The sequence below is a fragment of the Sorex fumeus genome, unplaced genomic scaffold (assembly GCF_029834395.1).
Source record: "Sorex fumeus unplaced genomic scaffold, SorFum_2.1 ptg000036l, whole genome shotgun sequence".
Lineage (NCBI taxonomy): Eukaryota > Metazoa > Chordata > Mammalia > Eulipotyphla > Soricidae > Sorex > Sorex fumeus.
The window spans coordinates 1,712,134-1,729,582 of NW_026606093.1; the positions used below are offsets into that span (position 1 = coordinate 1,712,134).

Below are 17,449 nucleotides of genomic sequence, written 5' to 3' on the forward strand. Positions count from 1 at the left end.
CCAGCACTCTGGGCTGACACTGCACCCAGTCAGGTAGCAAATCAACATAAAAGAGAGCCCTTCCTGAGGGCCCACCAAGCTCAAAGGGAACACCACCTAGGATATTCCAAAGCCCTTCTTGACTGCCCAAGGGCAAAATACCCCTTAAGGTGTTTTTCTCTTTTCCTCAGTCCAATAACTATAAAAATCTCAATACTAGCTATTTTTATATGAACACAGTAAGAGATAACATTGAGGCTTGTAGGGCAGCTCTCTTGGGAACATCCTGCCACTGGCTCAGACAGACTACAGTGCTCAGACCAGATTAATCATTCCTAACCTTAGCAGAGTCCAAATCTAGTTATTACTTTTTGGATCATGACAGCATTTGTCCATGCCCAAGCTCTTAACTTATAGTTAAGTATTATGGTGTTTGGGCCAGGCCCATCTCGATGCCAGGGTAGCACATAGCTTACTGCTTGCCCTGGTTCCATCCAGTCCCTCGTCGGGACCCTGCTTTGGGGGGCGCTAGGAAGTGTGGGCAACTGAGGCTTAAGTGAGAGAACAGATGCCTGGGACTGAAATATCACTGTGAGTCACATTACAAAAGCATGTCTTCTTGTGTCCATACAAAAAGGACATTGCTCTGAATAAACTATGCAAAGGACTTAGGGAGAAGAGAAAAACAATATTTACAAGTCAACAGAGCACAAAGGAAGAAGTGACACATAAACACAGAGGAATGGGAGCACTGTGATGGGAGCGACCCAATAAACCTAACCTACCTGAGGCTATGCAGGAAGGACAGAACAGTGTTATCCTACAGACCTGTGCTTGATCAACAGCCTAGACTCAAGAAGTTTCAGAATTTTAAAATTTGAGTTCAGTTTTTCACTTTCTTTGGTCCAGTTTCACAAATACTACCCTCTAGCTCCTCTTTATTCGTTCTCAGAACTGTGAGAAGTACATCTTTATTAAGTTACCTGGAGGTAAACAATGGGAGACTGCCCAGGTTATCACTGTCAATCTGTTGCTGTTGCAGGTTGGAACCAAGATCAGGGTCCTTTCTCATTCTGTCTTTTGAAAATTGAGGGGGCTGGTCAAGTTCTCTTTGTGGGCACTCACATGAAGAGTAATGACAGACCCACACCATATAATGCCTCACTTCAAATAAGCTCTCGTTAAATTTAGCAAATGCTATTTATCCATGGTTTTCTGCTAAGCCAGTTTATTCCTTATTTTTCATACATTTGGACTTTTCAGTTTGCATTCTCATACAGCTAAATAGAAACAAACAGAACTTTTCAAATTGCCCCATATGCATCAACTTAATGCCTTCGTGGGCGAAATTAAAGCCTTAGTCAAATTCTGGAGCTCTCAGCAGTTTCTAGGAAAGAGAGTAAGGCCAGTTCTGGAGGGAGAAGTCTAGGACACGGTGTACAGTACTGCTAACTTCGCTTCTATTCACATTCTTCCATATCTCATGAATATGGAGTACAACATTCTTCTCCCTCAGAAGCAAATGACTGTGACAGTATTTTGAGACCACTCAGCCTTCAGCTGACTTTATAGGGGGCTGCTAGGACTACATTTTCCACAAGCACGTCCCTTTGCTGTTCTCAGAACTTCCTTCCTGGGGAACAAGCATGGTCTGAGCCTTTATCTGGGCTCCAGACGGGGCTATCGGCCCAGTCAGATCCTTCCATCCTTCAGAGGACAGGAAAGGGGGAAGCTACAAGGTGGAAATTGACGAATTTTTCCTACTCCAGCTCCCCGATCTTTTTTAGCACTTCTGGTGGCAGTACCTAAGGATCAGCGTGGCCCTCTGGACAGGAGTCTGTTTTTGGAGGGTGGAGTGGGGGATGCATACTCAGCCTTGGTCAGCAGCCCGCTCTGAGCTCTGCACTCTATCATCTGTTCTATCTCTCTGGCCCCAGGAAGCTTCTTTAGGATGAGGAGAAGGAACCGAGACTCTAGAAAAAGGGTTTTGGCAAAACTGCATGGAAATTATACCGCTTGCATAATTTTAGTTTTAAGCGTAGTAAGCAGAGAGAAAAATCAAGAAGAGGACCGAGTGGAGTAATTCCGTTTTTTAGCCAGTCCTCGTGTCTGTAACTGATAATGCAGCTATCGTTACAGTTATCATTAATTAATGATAATTACAGTTATCATTACCATAGCAACTACCTAGGGACAAAAATATCCGTGGCTTCTTGTAGAGTCAGTCACTGGGATAGGCCAGCTACAGAAAACACTGGCCTTTACTCTTTAGGACACAAAGGTGGGCATTTAGTTGATGGAAAATCATTATTAAACTCCTACTGTGTATGCAACATCCTCTACGAGGAGGTAGAACAATAAACAGAACGCTGGCCCTGTGATCAAACTATTCTCAAACATGATTTTTGTGATGTGACAAAAGGACAGGACTCCTAAAAGGCTGGAACAGGCTGGAACAATGGAGCGGGTGGGAGGACATTACGGTAAGTGATCCAGAGAAAGTGATGGATTCAAATTAAGTCCTTAAGAGTCCTAGATGTGGAAAGAACATTAGTCCTTATATCTGTTCACAAAATTAAAGTTCAGGGGAATTTAATAGCTAGCCATAATTAAAAAAAACAGTTTATGGTTTCTATGCTATAACATAGATAAATAAGCAATATTAACAGCTTATAAAAAAGATGGAAAAAACCCTTGAAGATACTATAAACAAGATTAAGAGAGAAGGGAAAATGTGTGTTACGCATGCAAGCAGCTTCCAGTCTGTGCCCACCAGCTGAAAGTACTAGGAAACTGCATACCAAGTGGTGCACATTCCTGTTAAGGAGGAATTTTGATTTGGACTCGTGTCAGGTTTGAGAGTCTGGAGAGACGTCCTGGGCCAATCTGTGACTGGATATGTTAATTATTGTCTAAGAAGTGGAAGGAATCCAGTGGAGCTAAAGCAACAGCAAGCCCTCATGTTAGGTGGCAGACAGTTCAGCACCAAGAACAAAAATAGAATGACCTTTATAAAGTACTGAATAAGATATATCAAATTAGAGGTTTCTATAAATGGATATAAAGGAAAAGATGAAAAAAACCTTCCTCTACTACCTGATTTGATTATTACAGCTGTGCCAGGTCAGACGTAAACAATTTCATAAGCCTGGGATGGGAGCAACGGTTCAGCAGGTAGAGCAACTGCTTTGCAGATGGCCAAACTGAATTTGATCCTCAGAACCCCACACTGTCCCCCAAACCCTTTAGGAGTGATTCCTGAGCACAGAACCAGGAGTAAGCTCTGAGCACCACTGGATGTGCCCCCCAAACAAAACCAAAACCAATTTTACAATGATCCACATCAAACATGATCATCATATAGTTCCCAATATACCTAGAGGAATGTAATTATTATGTCACTGCTGCATTTTTGTGCTCCCTAAAAGTAAAACTTCACAATCATGATCATCCTGTTGTTTGTCGATTGCCTCAAGCAGGCACCAGTAACGTCTCCTTCTTCCTAGTCCTGAGATTTTGAAAAGTACCATATTCAATGCACTTTCAGGGTTAGAAGAATGAGACCTATCATTGTCACTGGTATTTAGCATATTGAGTACGACATAGGAAGTTTGCCAGACTCTGCTGTGCAGGCAGGATACTTTCAGAAGCCTGCTGCGTTCTCCAAAGTAAAAATGAAATAATAAGATGTCGCACGGCTGCATTTGCTTCTGGGAGCTGGGTTTTATAGTCTCTGGGTCTTGGCTGTTAATGGGAACCACCTGGCGCTGGCAGGAGCTGGTGGGTGTAACACCTACCTACTGGAATATGGGGGATCTGGGTGGAGAAGGCCCAGTTCCTATCCGAGCAAGCTTGGAGATCTCAGCCCTGGGTTCCTCCGCCAGTTCCTTCATGCATGAGGTTTGTCTGGACGTGTGGTGAGTGGTCTCGGCATGGCTGTCGCTGGTTCTGGAGGTCTTCGGCTGCCGGGGCTCCGCTCGGGGCAGGGAGGGAAACTCAATCCGCCCCCCTCCAAGGGGCCCCGGTGAGGACAGCCAGGCGCAGGGGCAGGAGACTCTGTAAAACTTATTAGGTATTTAATCAGAGATGTTTTTAACAAATCTTGAACCTCCATTTCTGTAGACTCATCCGAAATTATCCAACCAATGCCTGTATCAAAGTAAGTTCACTATGATTGTCTTACTGAGAAATCCCACAGATCCTTATGGTATGTGTTCTTTGTTGCAATGAGTAATAGATCTAACTTGTTTAATATTTTGGTAATCTTTGTGATCGTCATTGGCAAGAGCATAAACAACCAGTGATAAATTTATATATATTGAACTTACACTAAATGCAAGGTATTATTAGTATCTAGGGAGAATTTGTGCCAACATTCTATTGAGGGTGTAACAGAAGTGTCAAAGAGGTAAGAACTTCATGAAAATGTATGTTTTGATATTGAAGCAGGAGAGGGTTTATTATTACACATGTAAAAATGAGGAGGATGTCAATAACAAAGTCAAATTAAAGTACAAAAGTACTGTATTTGCTTCCTTAAGCTACAACAACATTGTCTATAAAGCACTGTTAAGTCTCTACAAATATTAAGGCTTGTGCATACACTCAAAAAACTGGCATAGCTGTGATTCAAACATGTTTTCCTAAATTCAAAATCCATGTTCTACAACAGTGTTGGTTAGGTTTTCTGGGTCATAGCACTCTTTGTTGATGCCCTTGGTTGTTGAAGTAATAGTGACAATTTAAGCCAAATGTACTGGTTTCAATCAAACAAGCAAATAAACCAAAAGAACAAATAAACAGAAAACAAAAACAACTGGTCAGTGTGAGTGAAAATATTATTATCGTTTAATACTTGGAAGAGTTCTAGATATATGAAGATATCAATAACCAAATCTTCCTTCCTCCCTCCCTCCCTCCCTCCCTCCCTCCCTCCCTTCCTTCCTTCCTTCCTTCCTTCCTTCCTTCCTTCCTTCCTTCCTTCCTTCCTTCCTTTCCCTTCTTCCTTTCTTTCTTTCCTCCCTCCCTCCCTAGTGTTATTTTCCTCCAACTGGTTTTACAATATGCAACAAACTTATATTTATTTTAAGTTGAAATTATCCTTTGAAGTGTCAAATTGTAGAATTTGTTACTTTAGCACAACAGTTTGGTTAAGGGGGACAAATCTGCTTCTGAAGGGGATAAAAATAGTGTTAAAATATGTGAGAATTGTCTCTAGCACTTCTATTTTCTTGCAATTTGTGTTAAATGAATATATTCAGGAAAGTAGTATGGTATACAAATAGTAAGATTTTGTGTTTTGCTATTTAATACAAAAACTACATATTTTGTTACTTTTTACAGGCTCAGGTGTTTGAAACCAAGGGAAAGAAGAACATTATTCTGCAATGCTTCCGAATTTCTTCATGCATGAAAAAAATTGTCTTTTCATTATTCCTTCAGATTTCATTTTCTAAAATACCAATCAATTTAAGGAAAACTTAATTTTTGCTTTGATAGTATAACCCTATCCTATTATCTACAGATGCATACTTCAGAGCCACCATTATTCTAGGATAGCTTCAAAAGTCATAGCAATTAAAACTTTTATAAAGAAAGCTTCTGTGCTTCTAGAACATGCTTAATAAAGCATCACTTACAAAAATAAACTCAGAAATGAAATGTGGAATGCTAAGATGGCATCAGCATTGAGCTTCAAGACGAAGACTGTACTAGATGCATGCATATGAAACTGGTCCTAATAATTACATTTGAGAAAACTTCTCACATGTAAAAGATGAGTCATACATATTACAACACACTATGTATGCATTTATATATGTGTGTATATCTATATCTATATATTGTATGTATGTCTATTGTACTATTTATCATTTGCAAAATGGAAGATTCTTTTACATTGGTGACATTTTAAGTGTTACTCTTTAGTGTAATTGCTCATGTTATAATCCATACATTTTTTCCATTATTTGTTGGTAATTAAATTTCTATTCAGTATAATATTACGATGTCTAATAAATGAAAGTTCAAGAAATAATTTCCAAATCCATAGCATTTGTAGGCATTCTCTATAGTGAATATTTCATTATATAGAGTAAGGAAGAAATACAGCGAAATAGATTTCTATATTGATTATACTTACAGGGATTTTTCTTTAGTATGGTTTACCATGGGCTGAAGCGATAGCACAGTGGTAGGGAGTTTGCTTTGTATGTGGTCAGCCCGGCCGACTTCGGTTTCATTCCTCCGCTCCTCTTGGAGAGCCCGGCAAGCTACCAAGAGTATCTCGCCCACGTGGCAAAGCCTGGCAAGCTACCTGTGACGTATTTGATATGCCAAGCACAGTAACAACAAGTCTCATGATGGAGACGTTACTGGGCCCACTCAAGCAAATCAATGAACAATGGGAGGCAGTGCTACAGTGCTATGGTTTGCCATATGTTTCCTTTAGGGTAAACTAACACTTAAGGTTTTTCATCTTTTTTTTTCTTTTTGGGTCAAAATCCAGCGATACTTAGGGGATACTCCTGGCTTCACACTCAGGAATTACTCCTGGTGGTGCTTGGGAGACCACATGGGATGCCAGGGATTGAACCTGGGTTGGCAGTGTGCAAGGCAAATGCCCTACCTGCTCTACTATCACTCCGGCCCTCCACAGTCATATTCATTTTACATTCTGTTATACACAACGGGGTAAATATACTTCTAATAAATTTTCCTTAGTGGTTACAGTTGTAGAGTTTTCTCCAATGTAAGTTCTCATGTTTATGTCTAATATGAGTACCAACTGGTTTGTTTGTTTTTTATAATCCTGGCAATAACAGAATGTCCCACAATGTAGTTTTATGTGTGCAGTGAGTTTAACACTGAATGCCTTTCCAAATAAATTACATTTATAGAGATTTTCCCCAGAACAGATTTTCTTGTGCCTTCTAATCTAATGCTGAATAACTGAAACGACTATATTCATATATCTTACTCTAGTGGGGTTCTTCCGGGTATCCTGAATGGTGGCTGATAACCAAGGGTTTCGCCTTCTCCCAATTATGCATTTGCATAAATACACACTAGAAATGTTTCCTATAACATGCAGAGCATTTATCAGCAGCATCAATTTTCTTGTTCTATATTGTACCAACTATAGTCTTTCAGATTTTTCTAAGTTGATGTATCTCTATAGCAACACAATTAAATGCCCTTTACCTGGAAATAACCTGCTTGAGTTTTGACTTTCTGGTTTTAAGTAAAAAGCTGTTCTTTGTGACCAGCTCATCTTCTCTCCAACAAAATCATCAAACTTGGTTTACCGATATGATGGCCAAATGACATTTCTGTAGTTTTCTTGAATCTTATTCTGTACAGATTTTACCAAGGCTCTTTAAAAGCACAGTCCTTCTGGGTGAATTCCATTCACAACTCTAGGACAACATTTATTTGTCATTTCTCCTCTGCCACAAGGAGATTAGATTTATTGGGTCACAACCATCACAGTGCTCTGTGTTTATCTTTAACCTCTCCTCTGTGTTCTGCTTCCCCTGTTGTTTAATCACCTATCCACAAATCAGACCTTGTTATGACTTGTAAAGTCAGATTCTTCTAAGGACTCCGAATTTTGTATTTGTAAGTGAAATATTGCTTTTTTCCTTCCCTTATGTCCATTGCATAGTTTACTTTAGAGCAATATCCTTTATGTATAGACATAAGAAGCATAAAGCTATGCTTTTTTTAACTTGGAAGTTAATTGACTCTGGATAATAGTTACTCCTGGGCATCTGTCATATTTACTCAACTTAAGCCTCAGTTGCCAGTAGTTCCTAGCACACCAAAAGCAAGGTCCCGACGAAGGGACTGGATGGATCCAGGGCAAGCTGTGAGCTACCCTGGCATCTAAATGGGACAGGCTAAGTGCCATAAAATGTATAATAAGCTAAATTTTGTGGACAAATTCTGTCATGACCCAAGAGAAGTGACTGCACAATGACCCTGCTGGGGTTAGCTTAGGAAAAACTAATCTGGCCTGAGGATGTAGTTTGGGGATCTGTAGTGATGTCCCCAGGAGTGCAATGCCAGGCATGGTGCCAAAACAAAAACAAGCAGAAGCTTGTACCCTTTATTATTTATTTATTTATTATTAGACTTTTGGGCTTTGGGGCATACTGATGCTATTTAAAGACTACACCTAATTCTGTGCTTGTGGTTCACACAGCCAGTAGTCCTCAGGAGACCATGCCATTCAGGGAATTGATCTAGAGCATGTAGCATTTGCTCAGCCCTTTGAGATATCTCTTCCAGAGTAAGATCAGTAATTTTATTTTATTTTATTTTGCTTTTTTGGGTCACACCCGGCGATGCACAGGGGTTGCTCCTGGCTCTGTACTCAGGAGTTACTCCTGGCGGTGCTCAGGGGACCATATGGGATGCTTGGAATCGAACTCGGGTCGACCACATGTAAGGCAAACGCCCTACCCACTGTGCTATCTCTCCAGCCCAGATCAGTGATTTTCAAATCTTTCATACCCACAATGTTTAAAACACTGAGAGGGCCTCCTACAAAGCTTTTGTTATATAGTATGTATAAGGGCATTGGTGTCAAAATGTAAGTATATGTATGTTAAGATAAATAACATTTTTGTTTTGGGGTCACAGCTGGCTTTGTCCAGGGATTACTCCTGGTTCTGTGCTTAGGAATCACTTCTTATGGTGCTCAGGGAACTGTGTGTGGTCCCACAGATCAAACCTTGATCAGCTACATACAAGGCTAGTGCCCCCATGTACTTTCTCTGTCCACACCAAGTTTGATCTCCTGACACCACATGTTCCCTTCAGTACTGCTGGTTGCTGCTCTTGAAGACAGAACTGGGAGTGACTCAAGTACTGCCTGGTCTGACTCCCCCCACCAAAAAAAAATTGTGATGCATGAAAAAGGTGTCTAGTTTGCAAATCAAACACAGAATATTTCCTTAAGAAATATTTTCCCTGTCCTCCCGTTGTTCATCAATTTGCTCGAGCAGGCCCAGTAACATTGCGAGACTTGTTACTGTGTTTGGCATAGTGAATACATCACGGGTAGCTTGCCAGGCTTTGCCGTGCAGGCAAGGTACTCTCAGTAGCTTGCAAGGCTCTCCGAGAGGGGCAGAGGAATCCAACTCGGGTCATCCATGTTTGCCTCGTGCAAGGCAAACGCCCTACCCGCTGTGCTATCGCTCCAGCCCAGAGAAATATTAAATACCACTAAATATTAAATGTCACTAAGCCAGCACACAGAAAAATTGCTTTATAGATACTTTCCATTTTGCTATACGGAATATAAAGAAGGGTACTCAATGGCTAAGATTAAAAATTATTAAATACGAAGCACTGTGATTTGCATAGTTATTCATGGTTGAGTTTCAGAGTACAATGTCCTAGCATTAATCTCACCATCAGCGTCAACTTCCCACCACAGGTGTCCCCAGATCTCCCCCACTCCTCGGTGTGCCTCCTAGGAAGGCGCATTTCAAAATTCGGTTATTGCAATTGGCTCTGTAGTTTATATATGCATACCTATGTACATAATATACATATATCTTTACACCTATGCCACACCTCTATATCACATGTGTTCAAGGCACCTGACTTCTCTCTCCCTTTCATTCATCTCTTCCTATCCCCCCACCCTTCAATTTCTTTCTTCCCCTGTCCTTATTGTTACTCTGACTGAGAGTCAAGGCTAACTTACGTATTTCCGCTTTGCAACTATGCATTCCTTTCTCCCAACATTACTCTTATATCACAGATAAGTCATCTGGTATTTGTCCTTCTCTTTCCATTTCTATTTTTTTAACGTTTTATTATTGAATCACCATGAGATACAGTTACAAGCTGTCATGTTTGAGTTTCTATCATACAATGATCAAACACCCATCCCTCCACCAGTGCATATTTTCCACCACCAATGACCCAGTACACCCCCCCCCCTCCCAACTTCCTCCTGAATCCATGGCAGAAAATTTTCCCCTAACTCTCTCTACTTTTGGGCATTATGGTCTGCAATACAGATACTCAGAGGTTATCATGTTTGTTCCTTTATCTACTTTCAGCACACATCTCCCATCCCGAATGATTCCTCCAACCATCATTGACTTGGTGATCCCTTCTTTATTCCAGCTGCCTTCTCCCCCAGCTCATGAGACAGGCTTCCAACTATGGGGCAATCTTCCTGGCCCTTGTATCTACTGTCCTTGGGTGACAGTCTTATATTACGTTATTTTATATCCCACAAGTGGATGCAGTCCTTCTATATCTGTCCCTCTCTTTCTGACTCATTTCACTTAGCGTGACACTCTCCATGTCCATCAATTTATAAGCAAATTTCATAACTTCATCTCTCCTACCAGCTTCATACTATTCCGTTGTGTAGATGTAACAAAGTTTTTTTTAACTATTCGTCTGTTCCTGGGCACTAGGGTTGTTTCCAGATACTGTCTATTGTGAACAGTGCTGCAATGAACATATAGGTGCAGATGTCATTTCTACTGTGCTTTTTTGCACCCTGGGGATATATTCCCAGAATTGGTATTGCGAGGTCATAGGGAAACTCAATTTCTAGTTTTTGAAGGAATGTCCATATTGTTTTCCAGAAAGGCTGGCCCAGTCGACATTCCCACCAACAGTAATAGAGCGTCCCTTTTCCCCCACCTCCACACCAGCACTAGCTGCTTTTGTTCTTTTGGATGTGTGCCAGTCTTTGTGGGGTGAGATGATCTCATTGTTGTTTTGATTTGCATCTCCCTGATGATTAGTGATATGGAGCATTTTTTCATATGCCTTTTGGCCATTTGTATTTATTTTTCTTTTGGCTCACTTCACTATACATGATAATCTCCATTTCCATCCAAGTGGCAGTGCACTGCATGGTTTCATCCTTCTCCACTGCTGCATAATATTCTATTGTGCATATATAACATCCTTTCACTATTCAATCAATCACCTGTTGTTGGATGCCTAAGTTGATTCCATATCTTAGCTGTTAGACTGAATGCTGAAATGAATGACCGTGTGCATATACCCTTTTGAATTATGTTTTTGTTTTTGTGTCCTGGGGGGTAGATATTAAAAGATGAACTGCTGGATCAGAGTTCCTTTTTCACTGCACTCCCACCAACACAGATTGTTCCCATTTTTTTAATGTATGTTTTCCATTCTTACTGGTGTAAGATGACACTTCATTGTTGCCTTGATTTGGATTTCCCTGATAATAAGTGATGATCAGCATTTTTTCATGTTTTATTTGCCATCTATCCTCTTCAGAGAAGTATCTGTTCATTTCCTCTCCCTATATTTTGATGGGGTTGTGGGTTTCTTTTTCCTACTCTCTGTGAGTGCTTCATGTATCTTGGATATTATCTGATGCGTTGAGTGTGAACATGTGTTGAATTGAGTTGAGTTGATTGAGTTCCAATCAGTTGGGTGTCTTAGTTTTAGCTTGCGTTTCTTTAGCCATGAATAAAATTATCAGCGTGATGAAGTCCCATTTGTTTATTTTTGTTACCCATGCCAAACTATCCATATCCTTAATCTAATATTCATTTAGGCCATTATTAGATTTAGACAGGATTTAGACTTCAATGGTCTAATATTCATTGGAGCATTCTATTTATCTTTTCTTCAATATACTTTATATATATTGATCCTAGTGTGATATCAACACCAAAGTGGATTTAAAGTAAAAAAACACTTTGAATTGACTTTTGTGTAAAGTGTGAGATACGGATCCAGTTTTTTCACATGTGGCTGACCAGCTTTCCCAACAGCATTTGCTGAAGAGGCTATCACTACTCCAGTTTGTGTACTTAACCCCTTTGTTGAATGTTAATTGACTGTAGATATGGGGATTTGTGCAAGGATTCAATTCTCACCTGTTGGTGCCCAACTGGATCATGAAGACGAGTCCTTGGACGATGCCCTGCAAGCAGGAAGCAGAACTGGGTCCCCACATTGCACTAAGTGGACGAGCGTAAGCTTGAGAGTCTGATTGATATGGAAAAGGCAAAACTAACCCTCTGTGGCCAGCAAATTCCTGCAGTACAAAGCGGCTGCTTCCCTTTCTCACATATTTCAGACCTAGCTAAACTTTAGATGTAAAATATCCTCTCCTGTTGATCACAAACCCCAGAGGAGAGGAGGTAGGCACCTATGTAATTGACTACATTTTCAGGTATGAGGAGGACATGACTTATGTAACTGACCATGTTTTTCCTCTTATAACTGATAATATCCTTCTTTCTTTAATTGATCACGTTCTCCTACCACGTTGTTGAATTTCATTGGTGATTCTTACCATGCTGTTAAGTTTCATTGGATGTGATTATAATAAGCCAGCAAATAAAAGGAGGCTGAAAAGACTGCTCTTTGTCACAACACCTGAGCGAGTCTGTGATCCTCTGTGAATCATTTAATTTCTTTCTATGATCCTTATCTCATCGCCTCAGACTGCCTAGCTGAATGCTCATGCAACACTCACCCATTGGTCAGAGAATGTATCCTTATTCCATCACCACACTTTTTTGATCACTGCAGCTTACTAAATTTACAGTATTTTTCATTTCATTTCATCATTTCATCATCCTGTTATTCGTCGATTGCCTCGAGCAGGCCCCAGTAACGTCTCTTTCATCCTAGCCCTGAGATTATATTCAAGGCTCTTTAGGAGAATGAGACCCATCATTGTTACTGGTATTTGGCATATTTGGTTTGCCAGACTCTGCCCTGTGGGCAGGCTACATTCGATAGCCTGCAAGTTTGTCCAAAGTAGGAATGAGATAATAAGATGTCATAAAAAGATGTCCTGATAAGATGTCGCGGCCCCAGGAGCTGGATTTTATAGTCTCTGAGTCTTGGCCGTTGATGGGATTACACGCGCCAGGGGGCCAGGTGGTGGGTGTGACCCCCGCCTACTGGAATTTGGAGGATCTGGGTGGAAGATGCTCGACTCCAATCCGAGTAGGCTTGGAGATCTTGGCCCCAGAACCCGCGTGACTTTGTCCCTCTGCCAGTACCTTCATGTGTGCGGAGAGTGGTCTCAGCATGGTGCAGTATAGTTTCAAGTTAGATAATAAGATATCTCTCAATTTCTTTTTTTGTTTATTTTTTTTGTTTATTGAACCACCGTGAGTTACACAGTTACAAAGTTGTTCATGATTGAATTTCAGTCATATAATGTTCAACACCTGCCCCTTCCCAGTGTACATTTCCCACCACCAATGTCCCCAGTTTCCCCACTCCCTCCACACACACTCTGTTTCACTCAGCATGATACTCTCCATGTCCATGGAGATTAATTAGCAAATGTCATGACTTCATTTTTTTGGTAACAGCTGCATAGTATTCCATTGTGTACATGTACCATAGTTTCTTTATACAGTTGTCTGTTCTTGGATACTCAGGTTATTTCCAGATTCTGACTATTGTGAATAGTGCTGCAATGAAGATGGAGTTGCAGACGGTCTTTTCCCTCCAATTTTATTTTACTTTTATAAAGTTGTTCACAACAATTTATTGCATTCAATATTCCAACACCAGTCCCACCACCATAACACCTTTCCACCACCATTATTTCAAATTCTTTCACAACCATCCAAGTCTGCCCCAAAGCAGGTCTTAAAAAATGTGGGAAGCCAAGAGCCCTCTCATAGAACCTAGCCGTGGTTCCCATGTTAGGAACTGCTTGGGACAGACATTGGTGACAGTCTCCCAGGACTTCTTGACCTCAGCCGATGCCTGATCTATAGCCACATAACATCAGGCTGACAGTTACCTTATCTGGCCTCATCTATAGTAACCTCCAGGATGCATCTACTGCCCTAAGACCCTTTGATATACAAATGTAAAGCTCAGGATGCACCTACTGCCCTAAGACCCTTTGATGTACAAATGTTTACCTTGAATGTTAGGTAAATCTCTTGTTGCTGACCTTACCATGTATGGTTATATTGCTTCTGCTCCTAACTGGGCTGCCTTGACCCTATATAAACAGCCTGTAGCCCCCAATAAAGTTCTGTCCCTTTTTCTCTCTATTTCTAAACTGTACTCTGTCTCTTGTGTCTCGTGTTCATTTGGTTGGTCCCTCCTTGCACCATCGGATCAATCCTCGGGCCACCTCCGCGGGCTGGAGAGTGGTTATCAGGGCCCCCTGCAAAAAATTTTATTTTGTATAGCGTACTATGAATAATGTGTTAAAAATGATCCAAAAGCTTCCTTAGAGGAAAAGGTGTGAAGATTGTTGTATCTTACCCTACAGCAATTAAGCCCTAGTATAAGAGATAAGATGTTGTTAAATGTCCTGCCTCGCATGCTAATATTTATTTACTTATTTATTTATTTTTGGATCGAGATGGATTGCCTTCTACCTTAGCCCCATCGAATGAGGTGTGCTACTCTTGGTACATCAAGGAGTAGAGTATGGAATGTTCAGGATTCTAAAATTTAAGTAGGGTTATACAAGTGGAAATGACTTTGGGATCCAGAAACAACTCTGCAGCTTGTGGCTCTCTTTCAAGATTTTTGAGTCTCTAGATCATGGGCATTAATGAGGTTATATGGCACCAGAGGCAGTTTGTGGATGTGACCACCAGGCTCAGGGAAAGACAAGGAAATGGGGGAAGGTTATCCATTCTCATCCCCATGAGAACTTAAAGAGTTTGGTCACAAAAGCCACATACCTGAGTTTTTCAGCAGACTGATTCTCCTGCGTGAGGGGCTCGACCCGAACCCGAGGAGATGGGCTGTGAGCATGGCGGCGACTGTGTTCTGGGTTGTGTTTTTGGCTGCTGGGGCTCTACTGGGGCTGGTCCTGGGCTCACCGGCTCCCTCTGGGTGCCTGGAAATGAGAGAAATCAGGTTCAGCCTCGCGTGGCATCTGAAGACATCTCTGCAGCTTGAGGCTCTGTTCCAAGATTTATTTGTGGTCACCTCTCAATTTCTTGTTTCTCAGTGTGGCTTTGGCTATTTGAGGTGTTTTATGGTCCCAGACAAGCCTTATTAACTGTTTTAAGTCTTTGAATACTGCCATAAGTATTTGGTTTTGAATTTTTTTCCACAACTGAATGGTATTTTCTTGTGTATACCTACCATATATTATGCATTCATCTAATTATGGACATGTAAGTCTTTTCTATATCTTTGATGTATTGGAAATAAAATCTAGGGATATTAGGTAAGAAAAGAAATAAAAGGTATTTTATTTGGAAAGAAAAAGCAAACCTTCACTATTGAAGATACTGTAATATATGTACAGAACTAAAGACTTCTAAGGAAAAAACTGTTAGAAACAATAAATGAGGATAGTGTTAACCTTTAAATTAATAAGTGAGAAATAGAGAGAGAGAGAGCGGAAGAAAGAAACAGGTTAGTGGAATAGTCAGAACAAGCACAATGTTTTTTAAGCTTTCCATCCTCTGTGGCTGAATTTTATCTTGGGGGTGCAGAGGTGGTGCTGGGGATCTAACTCAGGGACTCACATAAGTAAGACATATGCTCTACTGTTGAACTGCACCCCCAGCCCAGTAGACACTTACTTTGCAATCCTCAAACATTAAAAAGCAGCATAAAAGATCTCTGATCACAACATAACAGACAATAAAAATAAAACACGTGGCAAGAATTATCAAACTGTGAAACAGAGGCAATGAGTGAATGCATACACTTGGGGAAATGATACTGATAATGTGCTTAAAACAGGATGACCTTAATTCCTCAATTTGAGAAAAAGGCAAAGTGTCCACTCCATTTGGTGGTGGATGTTGCAGGGATTGTATACATAAAACTCTAACAGCACTGTAAATCATGATGCCTATGATGCCTGAATAATAATGGGAGGAGGGGAGCTAGTAACACTTAAAAGGGCAGCATCTATGAAGCTCAATTAAGTTCAGTAAAATTAGGTATACATATATATATTTCTCATTTTCTCATTAAAAGATATGTCTAGCTTGTTACAAGTTATGTATAATGACAGATAAAATCTCCATAGCCTTTTTCCTTTTAATATACATCTATTCTTAAGGATTTGGCTTTAACTAACTACTTAAATTTTGGTTTTGGGGGGGTTTATACCTGGTGATGCTCAGGAAACTTTGAATCACTTTGGGGATTCAAAGTGTGGTCTTCAGGTTGCAAGGCAAGTGCCTTAACCCCAGTACTTTCTATCTCTCTGGCCTGTTGGCCTCATTTTAAAGATACAAATTAATTTCTTTAGGTTGAATTTAGTGAACAGTCTGTTGATAAAAAATACCTGTGATGTGAGGACTACTTTTCCCATATGATCCAATCAGCCTTCACACAGATCCAAACAGAAATCACGTAATTTAAACAGGGAGTTTAATATGAACAATTATGTATGTGTGTGGGGGAGGGGGAAGGGAGTTATACTCAGTGATACTCATGGACATACTCATTGATTCAGGATCAAACCGGTTCAGCCATTCTGTATTTATGACTCCAAATATAAAGAGTTTTATAGCAATGATATAGAAAGGGAAGCCTGGAATGGGGTTCAGAACTTGCTGAAAAACATCAGTCATAGCACATTGGAGAGAGGGGAATTTGCTATTATATTCTAGACCAGAGTTGATCGATTATTAGTGGGTCATCAGGTAATACCCTCTCAGGTGCTGAGAAATCAATATTGCTAGGTAGTTATACAGAGGTTGTCTAAGCTACTTCTTCCAGAGGCTGTAGAGACCTCTCAATGCAGGAATCTGATGTACTTTTTTGTTCACTTTATCCAGAACAGTTATGGGCACCTGTAAAGCACAAAGGTCATGTAAACAGGTTATCAAAAGACCTGAAAATTCCTGAAGGAACCCTCATTGGAGTATACTTGACAGTGGATAGAGGGTTTTGAGAAAAAGTGACCTGGGTCAGGTCATCTCTAAGCTACTGTACAGTGAAAACTTATTGGTCTGTCTGTCTGCATTATCATTGTGTGTACTCCTCTAAGTTGAAAAGCAGGTTTGTAATTGACTGACCTGGACTGGAGCACCACTTGGCTGTGTTGACTGGAGATCCCAGCTATACCACTTGGGCCTGAGTAAAATATCTGAAAAAAAAAAAAAAAGGAAACGCATGGTGACTGTTGGAGTTCTTCCTGGCACAGCTCCCTGACCACCTAGGCTGCTAGGATTGAGCAGGAAAGCTCCCAAGACCCCGCCTTGATGGGGGCCCGCTGTTGCCAGGGAAACCAGCATTCCCGACAATTAGCATGGCTCAATGGACTTCTATTGCTTATGTCTGGGGCTAGAGATAGGGAGAGTGGACACCTGTAGTGTTTGTAAAGCTCATTATTCCACCTTTGCAATTGTTCATAGAAACCCTGTGACACCCTGTCCCATCTAGCTCACATAAACCATAGATTTCACCTTCCTCTTCTTCTATCCTCATCTGCACATGATGCATTTCCCGATATAACCATTGTTCTCCTCTAATAAACTTT

At 40.7% G+C, this 17,449-nt stretch overlaps 1 protein-coding gene across 1 annotated transcript in view; it reads right to left on the reverse strand.

Moving 5' to 3' along the window:
* LOC130027106 (olfactory receptor 10AD1-like) overlaps positions 1 to 17,412 on the reverse strand; it is an 89,184-nt gene extending 71,772 nt beyond the window's left edge. Inside the window, exons 1-3 of the mRNA XM_056117761.1 lie at positions 17,358 to 17,412; positions 16,986 to 17,056; positions 16,678 to 16,760 (exon numbers count right to left, since the gene is read on the reverse strand). Coding sequence (XP_055973736.1) covers positions 16,678 to 16,760; positions 16,986 to 17,056; positions 17,358 to 17,412 — 209 coding nt within the window. The remainder of the gene's footprint in view (positions 1 to 16,677; positions 16,761 to 16,985; positions 17,057 to 17,357) is intronic.
* Between the last annotated feature and the right edge of the window lie 37 nt (positions 17,413 to 17,449).